This window comes from Spea bombifrons, chromosome 10 (genome assembly GCF_027358695.1).
Source record: "Spea bombifrons isolate aSpeBom1 chromosome 10, aSpeBom1.2.pri, whole genome shotgun sequence".
Taxonomy (NCBI): Eukaryota; Metazoa; Chordata; class Amphibia; order Anura; family Pelobatidae; genus Spea; species Spea bombifrons.
Genome location: NC_071096.1, coordinates 24,677,858 through 24,698,182, shown reverse-complemented (window position 1 = coordinate 24,698,182; position 20,325 = coordinate 24,677,858). Strand labels below are relative to the sequence as shown.

Below are 20,325 nucleotides of genomic sequence, written 5' to 3'. Positions count from 1 at the left end.
TAATTCTAAGCATAGAAACAAATTTACTGTAATGTTAAATAAAATCAGATTCAACTAATACAATCAACCCAGATTATTTCATGACATTTATAAAATACAACTCATTTATGCTGATTTCACTGCACACCTGAAAAAATATTTTGATTGTTAAGTTTCTGTAATTTTGACACTGATCTCTTTTAACAATGTCAATAATTTCGATGAAAGGATCCCAAAACCATCATAGCAAATTCTGCAAAATTTCAGATTTTATAACAAATAATGTTTTTGTCACACTTTAATTCTCAGGTCATCAAACTAATTTTAATATCAGACAAAGGGAGCCCTAACACAAAACACAGTTTAAAAAAAAAAAAAAAATCATATATAAAAAGAAAAAAACTACTAATTTAACTACCATATTTAATTGATAATTGGGTTCAATTTCACTAGACAGACCTAGGCATGATTACTGTTGAATCTAAACATTGATTAAATAGTACCTGTCTTGAAGAGTGAAGTAGGCTACAAGGTCACAAAAGGCAGTATATGAGGCTGCGATCAAAATAAATTACACATGAGAAACAAGGTAATTAAGATCTATCAGTCTGGGGAAAAAAGCCATTTCAGGCTCTGGGACTCGAACCACAATGAGAGCCATTATCTAGAAATGGAGAAAATTTGAAATAATAGTGAAACTTCCTAAGTGTGGCCAGCCTATCAATATTCCCTCAAGAGAGCATGGATGACTCATCAGAAAGTCAAAAAAGAACCCAAACTAACACGGAAACTGTAGACCTCACTTGCCTCGGTGTTCACAATTCCACAATAAGAAAGAGGCTGAGCAAATGACAGTGTTAATCCAAAATAGAACTTATTGAAGGTACTGATCTTTCTTCCTTGCTATCAGAGAGCAGTCCCCAGGAACTGCTTTTTGATGAGAACTGCTCAGTTGTATACCATGGTTTAGTCAAAATCTAGACCAATTTGTCTTAATCATAATCTTGTGATCTATTACGATATTGTTTCTCATTGTATCATAGATATTAATGAGTGTGAAGGTGATCCTTGTGGTCCTGGAAAGGCTGTATGTCTTAATACGGTTGGGTCATTTAACTGTCACTGTCTCCATGGATACAGATTGCAGGTGATGCAAGAAAAGCGATCCTGTGTTGGTAAGAGAATTGCCTGTGTCTTGTTAATACCTTTACCTATTATACTCTGCTATACAATGTCATTGTTTCACCTAATTACTGCCATTTTATTTTGACACCCCTCTTCCAAATATACACTATACAACTAAAAGTATGTGGATACCTGACTGTCACACCTATAAGAGCTTGGTGTACATCCCACCCCAAAACCATTGGAATGAATATAGCATTGCTCCCTCCCAATTTGCTACTTCAACAGTCTCCACTCTCATGGGAATGCTTTCCACAAGATTTTGAAGTGTGTCTGTGTGGTCAGGCACTGATGTTGAATGTCTCCTTTGCACCAGATTGTTACTGTATGTGTTATTGTATGCGTTTATAAATTGTTGTAATGAATGTAACAGCGCTGCGGAATCGGACAGCGCTTTATAAATAAATGTGATGTAATCTATTGTATGAGTCCTGGCTCGTAAGTAGCATTTTGCATCTGCTAAACACAATTTTGTCCATCAGATTTCCAGATAGTGAAGCATGATTCATCACTACAGAGAACACGCCACCACTGCTTCAAAGTCCAGTTGCATTGTGCTTTACACTACTCCAGCTCATGCTTGGCATTTCAAACACTAATCTTTGGCTTGCATGCAGCTACTCAGCCATGGAAACCCTTTTCAAGAAGCTCCCCACACATAGTGTTTGTGCTGATCTTGCTCCCAGAGACAGTTTGGAACTCTGTAGTGAGTGATGCTACAGAGGACAGGCAGTTTTTAAACACTACACGCTTTAGCACCCAGCAGCCCCTCTCTTGAATATGTGTGGTCTACCACTTTGTTACTCCTCGATAATTCCACTTCACAATAATAGCACTTACAGTGGATGGGGCAGATCCTGCAGGGCAGAAATTTCAGGAAATTACTTGTGGCAAAGGTGGCATCTAATGACAGTGCCATGTTAAAATTCTCAGAGCTCTTTGGTATGACCCATTGTACTACCAATGTCTATCTGTGAAAATGGCATGACTACGTGCCTGATTTTATACACCTTTTAGCAACAGGTATGGATGAAAAACCTAAACTCAATAATTATGATGGCCCGCATATGTTTGGTCACATATTGTACATTCATGTTAAATGAAGAATGATGGTCTTTAGAAGAATTTTCATTCTAGACAGAACTAAATATAGGGATACTCAAGTCATTATAACTTTAATTTATATGATAGCAGTGTGATCCTTTACATTTTCATGGTGTTCCTTTTGTGAATACATGGGAGGATTATCCATATGCATTTTCCATTTCTCCCAGCTACTTTGCACTCAGGATAAGTGTTCAGCTGAACGAATCTCTTCACATGTGATACTCTTCAGCTCTAGTGCTGGCTCGAGGAACACTGCGTAAAAAAAGTGGATTTGCATCATTTTTTTAAGAAAAATACTTTGTTTCCTAGGAGATCACCCATTTGTTCTCATGTGGAGTAGAACAGGGGTATCTGGGGCATCAATACACAAGTGGGCAAACACACAAACAACAAAGCAGCGTGGAAAGCATTTTTTATGCTTTGTGTAGCTTAACCCATCCTCATGCGGTTGTCGGTGTGGCAAAGCCTGTCCTGGTGTGTGTCTTTGGGTGTCAGTGGGGCAGAGCCTGTCCTGAGGTGTGTGTTTGGGTGTCGATGTGGCAGAGCCTGTCCTGGTGTGTGTGTGTTTGGGTGTCGGTGTGGCAGAGCCTGTCCTAATGTGTGTGTGTTTGGGTTTCGGTGTGGCAGAGTCTGTCCAGGTGTGTGTTTGGGTGTCGGTGTGGCAGAGCCTGTCCTGGTGTGTATGTTTGGGTGTCAGTGTGGCAGAACCTGTCCTGATGTGTGTTTGGGTTTCGGTGTGGCAGGGTCTGTCCAGGTGTGTGTGTGTGTGTTTGATGTCAGTGTGGCAGAGCCTGTCCTGGTGTGTATTTGGTCATCTGTTTCCTGTTACTTTACTTACTGTAGGAATAAATAGAACTATGTCATTTTTACTTATCCAGAGATAAAATGCCCTCCTGAACTTGTAGTCCCTTCAGAGGACAAAACTTTCTTGGCCCAGAAATCAGTGAGAGGAAAAGTAAAGCTTTTGTGTTATTGACTTTATTTCAATCTGCATATCTTATTAAAAAGGATTAGTGGTACTAAATTGTGACTTCAGGCATCCCGTGTATGATGTACTCATGTACCCCCATCCCATCACATAAGATTCTGTCTTATATTATTTGTCGAGCACTGATGTTATTCTATATCCAGTACACATGGATGGCAAGGAGTTAAGATTCTGTCTATTTTATTAATTTCCATAAAATGGCCCAAAATCCTCAGCACCAGGCCCATGATGCTCTTAATCCGGCCCTGCCTCCAGTGTGCGTCAACCATCTTAAATCCAACTTGTTCCCACAGTGTGCTCCAGCCTTGTGTAGTTTTATTTGGCTAAACTTGTTTTGAATGGTTTGTGGACTAACTTTGTTTTACAGTTTAAGTAATTTAATATTGATAGAATGACATATAAAAGTTGATCAAAAAACTGTTTGTCCACTGCTTTTTTCATTATCGCCAAATTAACCCTGTATTAATATGCATTATAAAGCTAAAAGGGCATATTTTCTCACAGTGAAAAATGAGTGCGGCCCACATACACATACATTTCTGATGAAGTGGCCCACTGCAGAAAAAACTTGGACACCCCTGGACCATAATGTTATCAGTCTAAAGTCAGCAATGGTCTCACATTATTATTTTATAACATGTTAGTTCGTGCATAAATTCTTTTTTTATTGCTTTTAGAAAACAGGGCTTTTATCTCGTTAGACATGCATCCATATGCTTCGCAACCATGCACCATTTAAAATTTCAGCTGTCAACTTGAACTCTCATTAAACAGAGAGGCCAAGTCAACACTAAAGAGCTCAAAAAAAGTTCCCATTGACTTGTATCTTGTATATAACATGCATATGATACACAATTGGGAACATTTACATGACACACAATACAATAAGGTGACCCCTCAGTCATATGTTACATTCTGTTTTATACTTTTTCTCAGATATTAATGAATGTCTGCGCTCAGGAGTATGTGGAGATCCGCGCAACTGTCTCAATTTTCCTGGAAACTATAAATGTGTGTGTCAGACTGGGTACAAAATGAGAAGCACAGGCACGCAGATGTGTGAAGGTGAGAAAAGCATACACTTTGAATATCTGTATTGCCTCTAACTATATATGTGGGAAATCTTATCTTTTGTCAATTCATTTAGCAAACTCCTTAGCCTACCTTTCTTTTTTAGTAGCCTACATGTTTTCTTTTTTATTGATCCTTTATTGATTCAGTGCTCCTCTGTGGCTTTTCTCCCTCTATACTAAGCTGTAAAGTATTCCTTGCTGCCGCAACCATGTCTTCTGATCTGGACTGCATACTCTTCCCCTCTATTATCCTAGTGTTTTTGCTTCTTCTCGGGGTGCCTTTATCAATGGCAAACACCATCTTTCTTTGAACAATCTCAATGTAAAGAGAGCCTATCACAAAAACTTTCAGAGAAATTTCAATATAATTACAAGAATAATAATATGCTGATAGTGTTGTAGTGTAGTGGCAAGTCTAGTCCCCAATAAACTTGAAAACCAGGAAGTGGGTAGCAGGACTTGAGTTGCAAGTGAGTGTGGACAAAACACTACTATCACCCAAGCCCAGAGATTAAAAGTTGTTTTTTTCATATACTACAAAAGAGGCAATTTTATGTTTATAAATTATATTTATATTTCAGATATCAATGAGTGTTTATTACCCAATTTATGTGTTGGAGGACAGTGTGTAAACACTCCCGGTTCCTACCATTGTGTGTGTCCTCAAGGCTACAAACTGCACCAGCACATTTGTCAAGGTAACGGAATATCTCCCAACATCACAATTCTTGGGCAACATCTCACCAAAGACCCTCACTGTCTCTAATCTCCTATGACCTGCTCATCAAGTTGTCAAATTGGTTGAGGCCTGTTCTTTTGAAAAACAGACCTTTATCTTAGCTTCCAGGTGGACACCTTTCTGCAGGGGCAGACTGATCAAAAATCCTTCAAACACTTGTAGAGGTGTTATTGCAGTGGGTTAATGTAATGTTATGTTACATGTGCCTGTGGTAATATTGTAGCTGCTCTCACAGTGTATGACCAGCTATAAAGGAAAGGCTCTAGATAAGGTTACAGAATGATACATGTGAGAATTTTAGGCATTAGAGAGAGGTGCGAAAACATAGTGTAATACAGTGAGTAGTGAGAGAGTAAGGTGTTAGATTTGAGCGTGATACTGTGAGGTGTGATAATAGAGTGATAATGTTTTAGTATGTGTGTGTATGTGTGTTAGTGTGCGTGTATGTTTTATAGTGTGGGTTATTGGGTAAGTTATTGTATGTGTGTTAGTGTTCACTTTTAAGTATGTATGTTAGAATGAGTGTGTGTTTCAATGTGTGCTAGTGCATATATTGGCTACTGTGAGGGGGATAAAAGACCAGGGGTCCCCTCAACTTTATTTGCCCCACCCAGGCCAGAAGGTGCCAGCTCTTATCTGCCTCTCTGCATGTTTCAGCCTTGAGTTGGCTGGACAGGTAGTCATAGGGTCCTGCCCCTGCTTGAGAGATATTTATCTCTTTTCCTATTTAATTTTACCTACAGTATACACATATATTTGTCTCTCAGATGTAGATGAGTGCTTACACCACCCTGAGTTGTGCTCTCCTCATGGAACTTGTGAAAATACAGAGGGGTCATACATATGCACTTGTGACAGTGGATACATACCAAGTGATGACCGGAAGAGATGTGAGGGTAAGTAGATATAATAAGACTAAATGTTTTATTTAGCTTTTAGTTTAGTCATAATTTCCCAAACGGTAATACATTGGATATTTCCTTATATAGGGTAGTTGGTGTAGATAATACCTTTACAACCAGTATTTTTCATACTCCAGGGACCAGAGCTTTTAGCCTTTTTTATTATAGTTTTGTTAATTTCCATTGTAAAAGGAACTAGGTGACCCGCTTAATCCCTGGCTGTTGTTGCCAGGTTTCCCTCTCTATTTCTAGAAAAGTTGGTAGCCACTGAGAACCAAATCATCAATCTCATTAGAAAATATCATTAGAACCTATGCTGGGTTCCTATACAACTGGATTAGTATTTTATGGGGGGGTTTCCTGATAAGGATGGGACATTCTTTTTCAACAGAAAAGCATGTAATTGTAGTGTTAAAAAGATTTCCTAGTTAATTGAAACCATATGTTTCTCACCTATTGCTAGTAGTTATTTTTTCTTCTAGAGTCTTCTGAATTGCCATGGATTCTAAAAAATATTCTAGTTTAAAACTTTAATTGCTAAAGTTAATAAAAAGAATAAGAAAATATAGTATAAATATAGAATATATATATATATATATCAATAATAACCCAGACAGATGAATCAATGGTTTAGATCAAAAAGAATATATACTAGGTCAAACTGAACACATGGTTGTGTGAGAAATCCCATTTAGATGCATTTCTGGTATTATTAAATTGTCTTCTGTTTACAGTGCTTTGTGTTATTTTATTGTGACTTTTTTCTCTTTTTTCTTTCATTACCCTTAGAGGCACCACGTGGTTTAGATCTCAGAGATTGTTTCCTAAGTTTGGATGACTCTCTATTCTGCGATAGTGTTCTTGCTGTCAATGTTACCCGGGAGCAGTGTTGCTGCTCTCTAGGGGCAGGATGGGGTGACCATTGTGAAATCTATCCTTGTCCCGTGCACAATTCAGGTATTTAGTGTCAATTATGGTCTACTCTACCTTCTTAACTGTGTCATCCATTTATCAGATATGTTGAGCAATATTTCCCTAAAGTAGTAAAAAAGAATGTACTTGGCACTTAACCTTACACCAGCCACAAATGAATCAGTGTAACTTTCCCTATTACACAAAATAAAATCAATTAACAAAAAAAAATGATACATGCACTTAGTGTGACCCTCAAATAAAGGAATATAATAACATGATTAAAGATCAGATGTCGATTTGCAGGTAGAACTTCTTAATAATTATTCATAGATGTAAATAAAACAGAAATATAGTGTAGTATTTTAATCCAAAGGTGTCTGTATCTTTAATGGTTGTACTCACATATAATAAAAGAAAACCAATCTCTTCAAAATCTGCGATATCAGGAAGTGAACAATCTTCGTATAACATAAAAAACACATATACATATATGTATATCGTGTATTGGTCCAATATTTTAGTGATTTGGGGACTAAAATGGGTATTATACTCACATATTCTGCGATTGAATAAAGCTCTTCAAAATCTGTGGTTCTTTTTTGTAAATAAAATGATGTATTCCACCAGAAAAAAAAAAAATACACCGATCAGCCATTATGATCAACATTATGACCACTTGCTTAATATTATGTAGGTCCCCCTTTTGCCACCAAAAAAACCCCGACCTGATGAGACATGGACTATTCTAGACCTCTGAAGGTGTGCTGTGGTATCTTGCAACATTATCAGCAGATCCTTTAAGTCCTATAAGTTGTGAGGAGGGGCCTTCATGGATGCATCCTGGTGCCATGTGTTCTTCAGGTATGCGATGCACAAGCACCCAGTCATCCGCATGATGTAAAAGAAACCGTGATTCACCAGACCAGGCCACCTTCTTCCTTTACTCTGTGGTCCAGTTCTTATGCTCACGCGCCCATTGTAGGCAGTGGTCAGCATGGACACCCTGACTGGTCTGCGGCTACCCAGCCCCATACGCAACAAACTATAATGCACTGTGTTATGTTATTCACTTCACCTGTCAGTGGTCATAATGTTATGGCTGATCGGAGTATATTTAGTGGAGACGTACATATATAAATATTATGTAGAAAATTGTGTCTTACAGCTGCGGCAGCATCCAAGATGTGATTATGAAATTAAATAAGGAAATACAAATACATAAATCTGTTAGAAAATAGTAAAGCTGCTCTGGAGATGCGAGCTATTGTTTTTATTTCCATGTATGCATAATTATTAAGACACAGAAGTTCTACCTGCCGATCGACATTTGATCGGTTTTCAGGTTATTATATTGCTTGATTTGAGGGTTACACTAAACTCATGTTTTTTTGTTAATTAATATTTCTTATAAGTGTGTGACCTCTTTTTCCCTATTGCATCTATCTTTGCTTCACTCACTATGATTCTTTTTTTTTTGTTTTCTTACTTGTTAAATTGACCTCTTTCCGTTTCCAGTACCTTAATTGTGAAGGTTATCATTTTCATATCTGTCCCCTTTATTATGCAGCAAACGTGTGTCCATAGCTTTACTAAAAATCATTCTCTCTTTTCTCCAGCTGAATTCCTGACACTCTGTCCAGATGGGATTGGATTCATCGTTGACCTTGGCATTATGAGTTATGGACTCCCAACCTACAGAGGTCTAATGCAAAATCCTTGCCAACAATTATGCTAGTTAGAGGGTGAAAGTGGTTATATGCAGAATAGTTCATAAAACTAGCTAGAAAGTGGAATTTGAGGAACATCGCTACCCTCCTTAAAGTAAATACACTATGTGGACCTGACCAACAGGGTTTTTATGACATTTCATTTTAAATTTATAAACATTAATATGTAATTGGCCCCCTTTTTGGCAGCGTGCGTTATACCACTCGATCCAACGCTTGGTGATGCGAGGCTTCAATGGAAACCCATTCCATGAAGCTCTCGCCAAACAGTTTTTGTGCTGGTATTGATACCAGTGGAAGTTTGGAACTCTTCAGCTGAGCATTGGCAACTTTTATACACCACACACTTCAGCACTTGGTGGCCCTGCTCTGTGACTTTACGTGGTCTTATGCTTCGCAGCTGAGTTGCTACTGTTCTTTCCACTTTCCAGTAATACCACTTACAATTTACAGTGGAATATCTAGGCAGAATGAAGTTTCACGAACTGACTTATTCCTATCACAGTAACACGCTTGAATTCACAGAGCTCTTTAGAACGACCCTTTTTTGACAGATGGTTGTAAATCCAGATTGAATGGCTAAACATGCTGATTTGGGTACCAAGCGATCCGTAGTAAACCAACATTAGTCACAAAAAACGTATGAGATGAAAATTGATATATATTGTAGCAAGTTATACCAGGGAAGGGAACAGCCTCTTGCTAAAAACTGTATGTGATTGTGTCCTACGTAAATCTCCAGGGGTTGGTGTGTATTTTGTATGAATAGCAAGGATAGAATTGCAAGTAAGAATCAATATATTGATATATATGAAATGTAAAGAACTTGTCTCTCTGCAGATATTGATGAGTGTCAACTTTTTGGACAAGAGATCTGCAAGGAGGGAAAGTGTGTGAATACCCAGCCCAGTTATGAATGCTACTGCAAGCATGGATATTATTACGATACTCGGCTGCTTCAGTGCATGGGTGAGAGGGGCTAAACAATATGAGTGATCAGGGAAGAAAATTGATTTCTGACCTTAAGAAAATGATCCATGTTTAATTTTCAATTTGTAGACCTGCAGGATTGTATTTTTTTTACACACACATTATTTTTATCAAGCAAAAACCAATAGCAAATCCTCAGAAATGTAATTAAGTCTTGTTCATTCCCTTGCCTCCTGTAGTTGAGTCATCTCTCCTCCACCATCTAACAAAATTTCTGGGATGGCTGTCAGTTAATTAGAAGATGTTACTTTGGTTGTAGTCAGACAGGCTTAAACAAGCTGTGATTGGCATCTTGGCAATGTTCTTAGAAAATGTGAACGTATTTAACATTGACATTTAAATTGAAAACATAAATAACTGACAATAAGATGAATTCATATTAATGCATATTGGTAAAGAATGAGAGGTGCTCTTCTCTTGCAAGCTTATGATCTATTATCATTCTCACAGTCTTTCATGTTTTTGATAAATGTTTGTTGTCACTGGTCCTTAATTTCAATCATACGATGTTGATAATTTTAGTGCTGCCACTTCACCTGCTGCTTGTCCTTAAGGTTTACATTTGCTCCCACAGATGTCGATGAATGTGTAGATGAATCAAACTGTGTCAATGGCCAATGTATCAACACTCGAGGCTCCTTCTACTGCCGTTGTCCTCCTCATATGCAGTACCACTCAGAGCACAAGATCTGCATGCCCAGTGCTGATTTAGGTAAGGGTACGAAGCCCTTGTACTGATATTGTTCCTCCAGTCCTACATTTAATCCCCAGTAATTATTCACTGCTTGTTTATCGATTTCCAATGTATTTATAAAATACATACTTGAATCTGTAGAGCACATCAAATCAACATTTTATCGACCTTCACACTATTATAAATAAAATCACAACTGAGGCAGATGAAGCAAATTTTTAGTCATATATTAAAAGTACTTTCATATAGATTGTTGAATATAGTCCAATATCATTATTCTTCTACCATTCTTATTCTAAAGGGACAAGCAACTGTGTGAATTATGTAGGTATATGCCAGGCGAACAGACTGGTTGTAAGCTGTGGCATCTCTTATGTACAGCTGATTTGGACTACATCCACATTTACAGGAAATATACATACACACCTGTTCTCTACATCTTTCAATTTTCTTTTCCCACTTAATAATTGTGCTAGCAGCCTCACCATAGCATCTTATGCAGCCCTTCTTTTGTGCCCTACTGCCCCCCAGTGGATGTTGCATGTGCATACGTATGCTCTAAATTTTTACGTTTTGTAGGGTTCCTTGATAATGATAAGTCATGATGAACTGCATGTCCTTCACTATAATACGCCGTGTATGAGTTACTAAAAAGGGTCTATTTATTAAAGTGGGAATTTGCAGGAGAGCTAGTTATTCCATCCCCTGATGCTACTATGCAGTATCAAGAGCAAATCCCAGTAGGTGTCTCCTGCTGAAAGTACTGGCCCTGTATAATGTAGGAAGAGGGTAGGGATAGTTCAGACTTGGCTGCAAACTCATCTGGATTGTCAGCAGCACTTGACTTTTAGTGAAATAACCCAAAAGTATAAATGTATAGGTACTGCTAACTAGTCCCAGACTTCATACTGTTTGCTTTTCAGCAATGCACTCGTTTAGGATTTGAAGAGCTCTTGTTAGCATGATATATATATATATATATCCAAAAATAAAATATCTATATTTGTCTAAAACATTTTTACTGTAATTACAGCTGACCAATGTTATAATATAATTGCAGCAACAGAAACTTAATTTCTTACAAATCTGTAATATGTCCTGCACTTGATTCATAACTTGTCACGCCAGGAGGACAAGTGATGCAGGAACCTGGGGAGTGTAGACATTGATGGTAGAATTGTCACTCACTCGCGGGACAGTCAAAGGCAACTAGATAGCTGTAGGGAGAGACCAGAGGTCGTTCAAGCAATTTCACATATATCCGTAGATGACAGTTGTGGGTAGACATGTGGAAGTTGAAGCCGGTACTCAAAATGGTGTCCCATTGTTGTCTGTATTGATTAAGGGCGTGAGGAAGTACGGAGAGATTGGTGGTGGGTACAGCCCTCTGCTAGCGGTAGGGTAGTGTAACAGACAGTTCATCAGCCAGGTAGAAGTAATACATCAAGTGTAGAACACAAATGCAGCAGAAGATCAATGAAGCCAAAGACCGTAAACCAGGTAGCAGGTAGTGTATAGTGCAGTAAAAAATAGCTGAGGTCAGTAGACAGGTAGCGTATAGCGAAATCAAACACATAGCTGAGGTTTGTAGACAGGTAGTGTATGGTGAAGTCAAACACGTAGCTGAGGTCAGGCAGTGGAGAGATGCGGGAGGTCACGAAGGTTAAAATAAACACACAGAATGAACAACCTGGAAGCCACAATGCACAAGGTACTATCACAGTCAATGTACTGTGTTCTGAGGATTTAAATAGCCCTCTGATCACAACCCCTGCCTATGAAGTGAAAATGAGACTTGGAGGGCAGAGGTTGTAACTGTCCCTTTAAGAGCGATGGTACAGATTTATAGGGAGGGGAGTGTTCTCTGTAAGGCAGTGTAACAGCCGTATTAGACGGGTATGCTTGAATGGAATAATTTTATAGATGACAATATAATTCACACTGATAACATCAATTTACTATGGAAGGTATCCAAACCAGGGGAAAAATCATCGCTTACATGGCAGGGGCAGATCAAAAACATAGCCCTGTATGATGCTTGGGCAACTGAAAAGGCCCAAACTTCACACAATTATGTCAGAATTATGTCAGGGTAACAGTTCAGACAAACTGTTTGAGGGCCTAATTAAACATTCTACCCGCAAATATCAACATGTCAAAGAAATACGCAGACTCCAAAATTCATCCCCATCACTCACTGATCCTAAAGACCATATCTAAAAGACAATATCTAAAAGGCAATATCTTAAAAGGTAATGCGTCCCCGCCAACCTTTAGCACCTCACGAATAATGGTTATCCTCATATAGACCAATGTCCTTCCTCAACCATGATCTTAAGACTGATGGCCAGCACACTGATACTACCCAGACTAATATCACCATCACAAACCAGCTTCTTGAAAGGGAGACACTCTACACAAAACATAGCTGCAATATTCCACGCAAAACAAAAACAAAATGTAATTGTTAGCTGCAATACAGAGAAAGCATTCAACATAATTTCATGGCACTCTCTCATATATTTACTCAAATATCAACATTTTGGAATAACCTTCCTAAATCTATTCTGGGTCATGTATGACTATCCCTTGAGATAGTCATAGTAAGTGGCCTTAATTCTGCTTTCTTCTCTTTTGCAAAAGGGACTAGACGAGGCTGTCCTTTGGTGCCATTGTTTTTCAATTTAGCAGTGGAACCTCTGATACATATTTTGGAATCCACTGCTACTACTGAGGGAATGAAGCTTGGCAATGTAGAAATAAAAACTACAGCTTTTTCTATCTAATCCCAAACAAGTGATTCCTCAAATCTTATATATATTAAATTTATTATATAAAGCCTCTGGTTTCTTAATTAATTATCAGAAAACAGAATATTTACCAATATACCACCAAGCCAAACAAGGATGGGGAAATACTTTCCCATTTAAATCGATCTCCACACAGTCCTTTAAAATACATAGATCTTCAGATCCCAGCCAACTTACATATGTTATATAAATTTAATTTTCCCTATTATGGATGGATGGAGGAGGACTTCTGCACCTGGAATAAATGTTCCGTTTATTTTACAGGTAGATGCCTGTACAAAATGGTGACATCCCCCAAATGCCCCAACCCTTTCAAATAACTTACATTTCTATGGGCCATACACATCCCCCCTGACATTGGCGGGAGGTCCCGCTGACGTCAGTGGAAGTTCTCTCGACATCAGTGAGAGGTCCAGCAGATGTTGGGGGCATTTCCGCTGATGTCAGCGAAAAACACCACCATTTAAAGGAAAAATGGGCAGGGGAGCGTGGCGTGTCAAGACCCCACTCTTGCGACCCGGGGGATTCAAGTCTTGACTTGGAAATCCGGAGAAGCGGTGCTTCACCCGGCAATCTCTGGGCAAACCTGGAGAGTTCCCAGGTATGTCTATGACAAAGACATAAGATAAAATAAGACGTCAGATATTTCTATTTAAACCTCAACAACCTACCAATCAATCATAGCAACTAAATACAGGATGGCAACTGACTGGGTTTTAGCTTTGTTCAAGTCACAAATGGAGCAACAACTCAAGCCAGACATACATCTTGCCTCCCTTCTGCAGCTAAGTCCAAGCACATAGCCTGAGCCATATAGCAAAAGACTGGAAGGCAGTATGGAAAAAATGAGGGCTTAACTCCAACTTTTCATATTACATGCTCCTCAAATACAACCTGCATTTTCATAAAGCTAATAGACTGTTTTCTATTTTAGACTGTTTCTCTAGTTTATGTGTATAATCTTCTCATGGGTCACAAAGTCATTTATTTTGGTAGCAATGATCTTTAAGTAACCCTCTCTGGATAAATGTGGCCCTTGATTATATTAAATTAATTTCAGGTATATTCTTCACATCAAAGGGCTTAATAAGCACGTCTCCACTGGTAAAACACATAGATTTCTTGGCTACAATTATCATAGATATTTATGAATGTTAATAGGCTGAAGGGTAGCTATTACACATCTTGCTCAGCCTGATATCTAAGAGTAATTTCTACACTGTTACTTTACCTACGGGATGAAAATTTGCATCCGGGAAAAAACACTTTATTAATCATGACATTTGATTATATATGTATAATGATCATTGTAACCCTAATATCTTTTATGGTACATGTTCTATTGTATGGTCTCCCTGCTTGTTGTAAATATTGAAAAAAAATAGCAAGATGCTACATATGTGTCTTCATCTGATTAGGTTTTTCTTTAACTATCTAAAGTAAAAACAGGTACATTAATTAGGCCGAATTTCTAACTTCGTGTGTGTTAAAAATGTTGACAAAAGTAGTTCCAGGTGACTGGAAATAAGCTCATATTCTTCCACTTCACAAAAACTGCTGAGGAAAATTACTGTACTGGGAAAAATAGTGTAAACTTTCCACAACATGGCAGAAAACTCCACAGGAATAAACTACCGGTAAATGGAAACGGTGTAAGTAAAGTAGAAGAATGAGGAATTGTGTAGCATATGTCATTTTAATGTTGATTACTGTAAACTAATGCAATAATCAAAAAGCTAGAATATCAGATTGATGGCACGTAAAGTTCCAAAGTAGCAGGAAATGCATACAAAACAATTCCAGCAAAAGGCAATAATAGCTTAAAAAAAAAAAAAAAAAAAAGGGGGGGGATCTTTATGCCTCTAAACATCCATGGTTTGGGTATAATGAACATAAAACAAAGACAATGTGGACGAAATTGCTCTGACCTAATAATTTATGTTTATATGGAAATTACAGATAAAAAAATTGACCAATTCTGTTTCATTACAGATCTGGAGAATTTGGACATCTGTTGGAAAATGCGAGGTGCTGATGGAATATGCTCCTATGCCATGAATGGTCCTCAGCTATCACTGACAGAGTGCTGCTGCCGACTGGGACAGGGCTGGGGACATAGGTGTCTTTCTTGCCCTCCACAACATGGTAACTTGAACATGATCCCTGTAAATAACAATGCCTTTTTTGTAAAGTGCAGTTCACCATAATTTTTATGGGCCAGATAGAGTATAGATTCATATACCAGAATATACCGTAACAAACTTTTGAGACCTCACCGGTTCTTCACGTATCATGTGTAAAGTGAATTCAATATATGAAACATGAAATGTTGATCTAAATACAGGCAGCATCAATGAGTTAGTTTGGAACAGGCTTCTCCATAATGTGGACCTCCAGCTGTTTCAGGACTACATCACCAATACTGCTCTTTCAACTAAATATATATATCCAAGAAGACCAACATATTCATACACCACTTTGTCCACTTGTTCCGCAGAGTGTTTCTATGGGGAAATTTAATCCAAGTTCCCTTTGATGGTTTGCTGGTCTAACCAGGGGTCTCCAAATTGCGGCCACCAGCTTGTTGCAGGACTACTTCTCCCATACTCGGCAATTTAGTTGAAAGAGCAGTATTGGTCCCTTCTGACCATTATGGGTAGTATGTGTCTTCCTTTGGTCCTCTACCAGTGGCCTCGAAGTCTGAGGGTTCTGTGCAGTATCTTGACTGTTCCCAGCACTGTACTCTCCTGGACAGAGTGATCTGATGTTGTTCCTGGAATCTGTTAAAGCCCCTCTTAATTAAAGAGTCACAACCCTGAATGCTTCTATTACAGTTGGGACCACTTTGGCCTTCACACTTCACATCTTCTCTAGTTCTTCTTTCAGGCCCAGGTACCTCTCCAGCTTCTCATACTCATTATTCCTGATGTTGCTATCACTTGGCACAGCTACATCTAGCACTACACTGCCTTATGATCCTTGTCTGCCACCATCAGATTGATTGTCCGGCACCTGCTTGTAAGTCTGGATCTGGAAGTCCCACAGGACCTGTCAGTCCCACAGGACCTTTGTCCTGCTATTCTCCACAACCCTTGGTGGAATCTACCATTTGGACCTGGAAAGGTTTAGCCCATACACGCAGATGTCCTGTACATAATGCCAGCTACTTGGTTGTGCTGCTCAGCGTATGCTGTTCCTGTGAGCATCTTACACCCCACTCCTATGTGTTGGATTGTCTAAAAAGCCTCTCTACATACTCTGCACCTTGAGTCATGTCTGGTGTGGTAGATGCTTGTTTCTATGCTTACTGCCTGCTCTTGTGCTGCAATTATCAGTGCCTCAGTGCTGGTAATCCAGCCCTCTCCAGCCACTGTAGGATGTCCCAATGTCAGTCACCTATTTGTCAATGGTACATTGCGTTTCTTTGTGCTCCATGCAGGGTCTTGGCGTGCCATGGTACTTCCTCTATTTGATCTTCCTTCCATGTCTGTTGCTGGTTCAGGCATTCTCTTACCAACTCATCCAGGGCACTGGCTTTGACACTTAACAGACGCCATCCGCCTTCTTTCTGGCGTACAGTCTCTGGGTGTTGGACTTGGGGTAAAAATATCACTACATTCTGAGGAACTTCTAGGTCTTTACATTGGCAGCCTTTATGTCCTCCTTTGACCAGCTCACTATGCCGGAAGGGTATCTGATGACTGGCAGGGCGTATGTGTTGATGGCGCGGATCTTGTTTTTCCCATTGAACTGGCTCTTCACGATCTGGCCTATCGTTTGGTGGTACTTGGATGTTGCTGCTTTCCTTGCCTCCCCATAATGATTTCCATGTGACAACTGGATACCAAGGTACTAGCTGGTCTGTATGTCTGCTATGTGCCCTGCTTGTGGTTTCACCCCATAGGGTCTTAAGCATTTTCCCTCTTTTAATTTCAATTCGGTCTTCACTGTAAATCTGTGTCAAGTGGATCAGCGAGTAAATGTCTCTTTCACTCTTGGCATACAGCTTGATGTCATCCATGTAGAGGAGGTGGCTGATGGTAGTTCCACTCTTGAACTTGTACCTGTAACCATTCCTTGTGATTAGCTGAGGGGCTTTAAGACTATGCAGAACAGCAGCAGGGAAAGTGCAATCACAAGGAAAAGACAAGAGGACCTGGAACTGATATATATTTTTATATATGTATATATGTGTATATATTTATTAAACATTATATTATAAATTTTGAGGACCAATAAAGCAATATCGATTTTGGTAGGTAACAATTCCAAGTCATTCTGCATGTAAAATAGCTCCAGCAAAAGCTCCTTGTATATTGATATGCATTTGACATTATTTGTATATACTTTTTACCATTTTCTCTACTTTTCAGCTCAAGTTTGTTCCGTCTTCCAAGAAAGGAATTCATTTTGGGAGTCCAGCTCTCTCAGTGTGAAAAAGTCCCGGAGGGGTAATGTATTCCTCCTCACACTTAATATTATAAACATAAACATAGCTGTCCATTTCTCTGATCACATGGGTTCATGCATGTTTTGGAAAGTTAAATCAACCCTTTTCCCTTCAATTTCAGGTGGAGACAGCTCAGAAGAGATTTCTGATGAGTGTCCTTGTGTGAATGGTCGATGTGTGAGAAGTCCTCACGGGGTCTCATGTGAGTGTCAAGCAGGCTTTCAGCTGGACATTACTCGGACACGCTGCATCGGTGAGTACTATATTCTCTCTAGGTTGATTGGTAGCGCATATCCTTATCCACACTTGACTGGACAGTGTAGTTATTGGTTATTTCCGCATATATACATAAGTTATGAAACCACCAATTTCATATGGAATATAATAATTCATGATACTTGTTGTTTGATGTTTTGCATATTATAGTCCTGCAGGGTGACACTTAACCAAAGAGCTCCTATTATTGCATGTACTTTCTGTCTAAACTAGTATATTTAAAGGATGTGAAAAGGAGATGGTTATGCAATTAGAAAATGAAACAAATTGCATTCCTTTAAACTTTATAAATGAGTTGAACCTTAGACATGTTGGATATTACCTTTTTGATAACTTATCAATTGTAACTCTTAGGTTCTGAATAATGAAGTTGTTATTCTAGCATTCATTTTGGTTACTACACTGGTGGTAAGGCAGATATTCCAGAAAATGCATACCCTGACCTACCTGGAAAGGGAGAAACATCTCTCTAATCCTAAACATATGTTTGATTTGGCTGGTCTGACGGGATACATGCCAGATTACAGTCTAAGAAATGCTGTCTAGGTTTAATATCTAGATTAACAAAGAGCTTTGTTTCTTTCTTAAAACTCACAGACAGAAACATAATAACAAAGCCTAGGTCATTTGTCAATGCATATTTAATGGGACAGATATCTGCTGTGGGGGATTGAAAATGGTACATTAAGCAGTAATATAATTAGTTTAATGCTGGCTTTTCAATAGCTATTTGTGATATTTTGTTTTGATCTAACAGATCTGGATGAGTGCAGACAGAAAAACCCCCGTGGACCACTCTGCAAAAACAGTCGATGTATAAACACAACGGGATCATTTCGGTGTGTGTGTAAACCTGGGTATGCTCGATCTCGACACCCCCATATCTGCATTCCACAGAGGAAAAGATAGCTGAATCTACTTGATTCAATATCCATGTACTCCATGCCAACACCGCCAGCTGAAAACTACAGAGATAAACACCAAAGCAGTAGAGAGACTGATGTAAAAATGATTCTATGAGATAAAAAAGTAGAGTAAATGTAAAAGACCGATACACCTGACAACTGAAACAAGATAAAAACGGTGAAGGACATTTTGAAGAGATATAGACCCAGAGTAGTCAAGTTCCAACATAATATTCCTGCCAGAGTTTACATGTGCTGTCTTTTAAGTTCTCACTGTAACACTACTAGGTGATCAGACATACAGAAAAATAAGGTGAAAAAAGAAAGCAATAACAAATACATGTTGTATTGTATAAATCATTAAGATTCCATTGCACTGTGTGAGATCTAAGGCTCATTTAATCAGGGCTAAAGCTCACTTTGCATCATGTTTCTTTAAAGGAAATCATTCTGCAATCATTTATTTTTCCCCTGTGGAGTCAAGCACATAGTGTTGTGACTGATGTTTGTTTACCTATAGGACACATTATTTGGAGTTATTTTGGAGTTGTCTTTATACATGACATGTGTATATATAAAACATGTAGACATATTTAAGCACTAATGTATGTGTTATATATATTGTATGTGTCTATATACTGCATATGCAAACAGTAATATGTATATATATATATATATATATATATATATATATTCACACATTATACAGTAGGTGCTGTATGTGTGTGCTACATAGATACCTGCATAAAATAACCAATTGGCCCATGTACCCTTTATAACAATTAAATTTTCCTTAGTTCTTTAGAATGGATGTATGCACTTTAAAAGCTTTTTTTTATCCTTTACTGATATTACACATACATGCTTCTTTATATTGTATTTATGTGGTTTTTTAGTAAATAAAAAAATCTCTTTTGTATCACAACTTAATTCTATCCGCCCTTTCAGTTCTACCGTTTAGCTCTTAACGGGTTAAGGGGCACTCGTGCCTTCAATTTATTTTTGAGGGATCACTGAATGGGTTCTATCTCTTCCAAATAATTCACAACATGCTACTGGGTTTAATATTGAACCAAGAGTTGTTGAGTCAGTAACTTGCAAGGAAACCACCACCATGCTTCACTGTTGCCTGCAAACACTCAACTGCCCACCATCCCTTATGCAAATAAACTGCCTTCTGCTACAGCCAAATATTTCACATTCAAATTGATTCATCAATGAAGAGCACCTGCTGCCATTTTTTTGCACCCCAGTTTCTGTGTTTCCGTGAATAGTTGAGTTGCCAGGCCTTTTTCGGAGGTATGGCTTTTTGACCACAAGTCTTTTAAGAAGACCACTTCTTACCACAATTCTATTGACAGTAGATGGGCATACCAGGGCCTCCCTGCTTTCTGCCAATGCTGAGCTGATGACAATGCTGGACATCTTTGGATTGGGAAGGGAAGTAAGCATGATGTGTCTTTTGCTGCATTCAATTTCCGATCACTGCATCTATGGTCCTCCAACATTGCGTTTCTTTGTGCTCCTTTTAAAGAGCTTGGACATATCATCTATAAACCCCTGTCTGACTTGAAATTCCTGCCTG

At 38.6% G+C, this 20,325-nt stretch overlaps 1 protein-coding gene across 2 annotated transcripts in view; it reads left to right on the top strand.

Annotated features, from left to right (window-relative positions):
* LTBP3 (latent transforming growth factor beta binding protein 3) overlaps positions 1–19,665 on the top strand; it is a 44,131-nt gene extending 24,466 nt beyond the window's left edge. For both annotated transcript variants that reach the window (XM_053448569.1, XM_053448568.1), the window contains exons 13-24: positions 1,023–1,154; positions 4,196–4,324; positions 4,914–5,030; positions 5,839–5,967; positions 6,763–6,930; positions 8,505–8,588; positions 9,456–9,584; positions 10,180–10,317; positions 15,102–15,254; positions 17,483–17,560; positions 17,681–17,812; positions 18,593–19,665. In XM_053448569.1, coding sequence (XP_053304544.1) covers positions 1,023–1,154; positions 4,196–4,324; positions 4,914–5,030; positions 5,839–5,967; positions 6,763–6,930; positions 8,505–8,588; positions 9,456–9,584; positions 10,180–10,317; positions 15,102–15,254; positions 17,483–17,560; positions 17,681–17,812; positions 18,593–18,744 — 1,541 coding nt within the window. In that variant the 3' untranslated portion in view covers positions 18,745–19,665. The remainder of the gene's footprint in view (positions 1–1,022; positions 1,155–4,195; positions 4,325–4,913; positions 5,031–5,838; positions 5,968–6,762; positions 6,931–8,504; positions 8,589–9,455; positions 9,585–10,179; positions 10,318–15,101; positions 15,255–17,482; positions 17,561–17,680; positions 17,813–18,592) is intronic.
* The last annotated feature ends 660 nt before the right edge of the window (positions 19,666–20,325 follow it).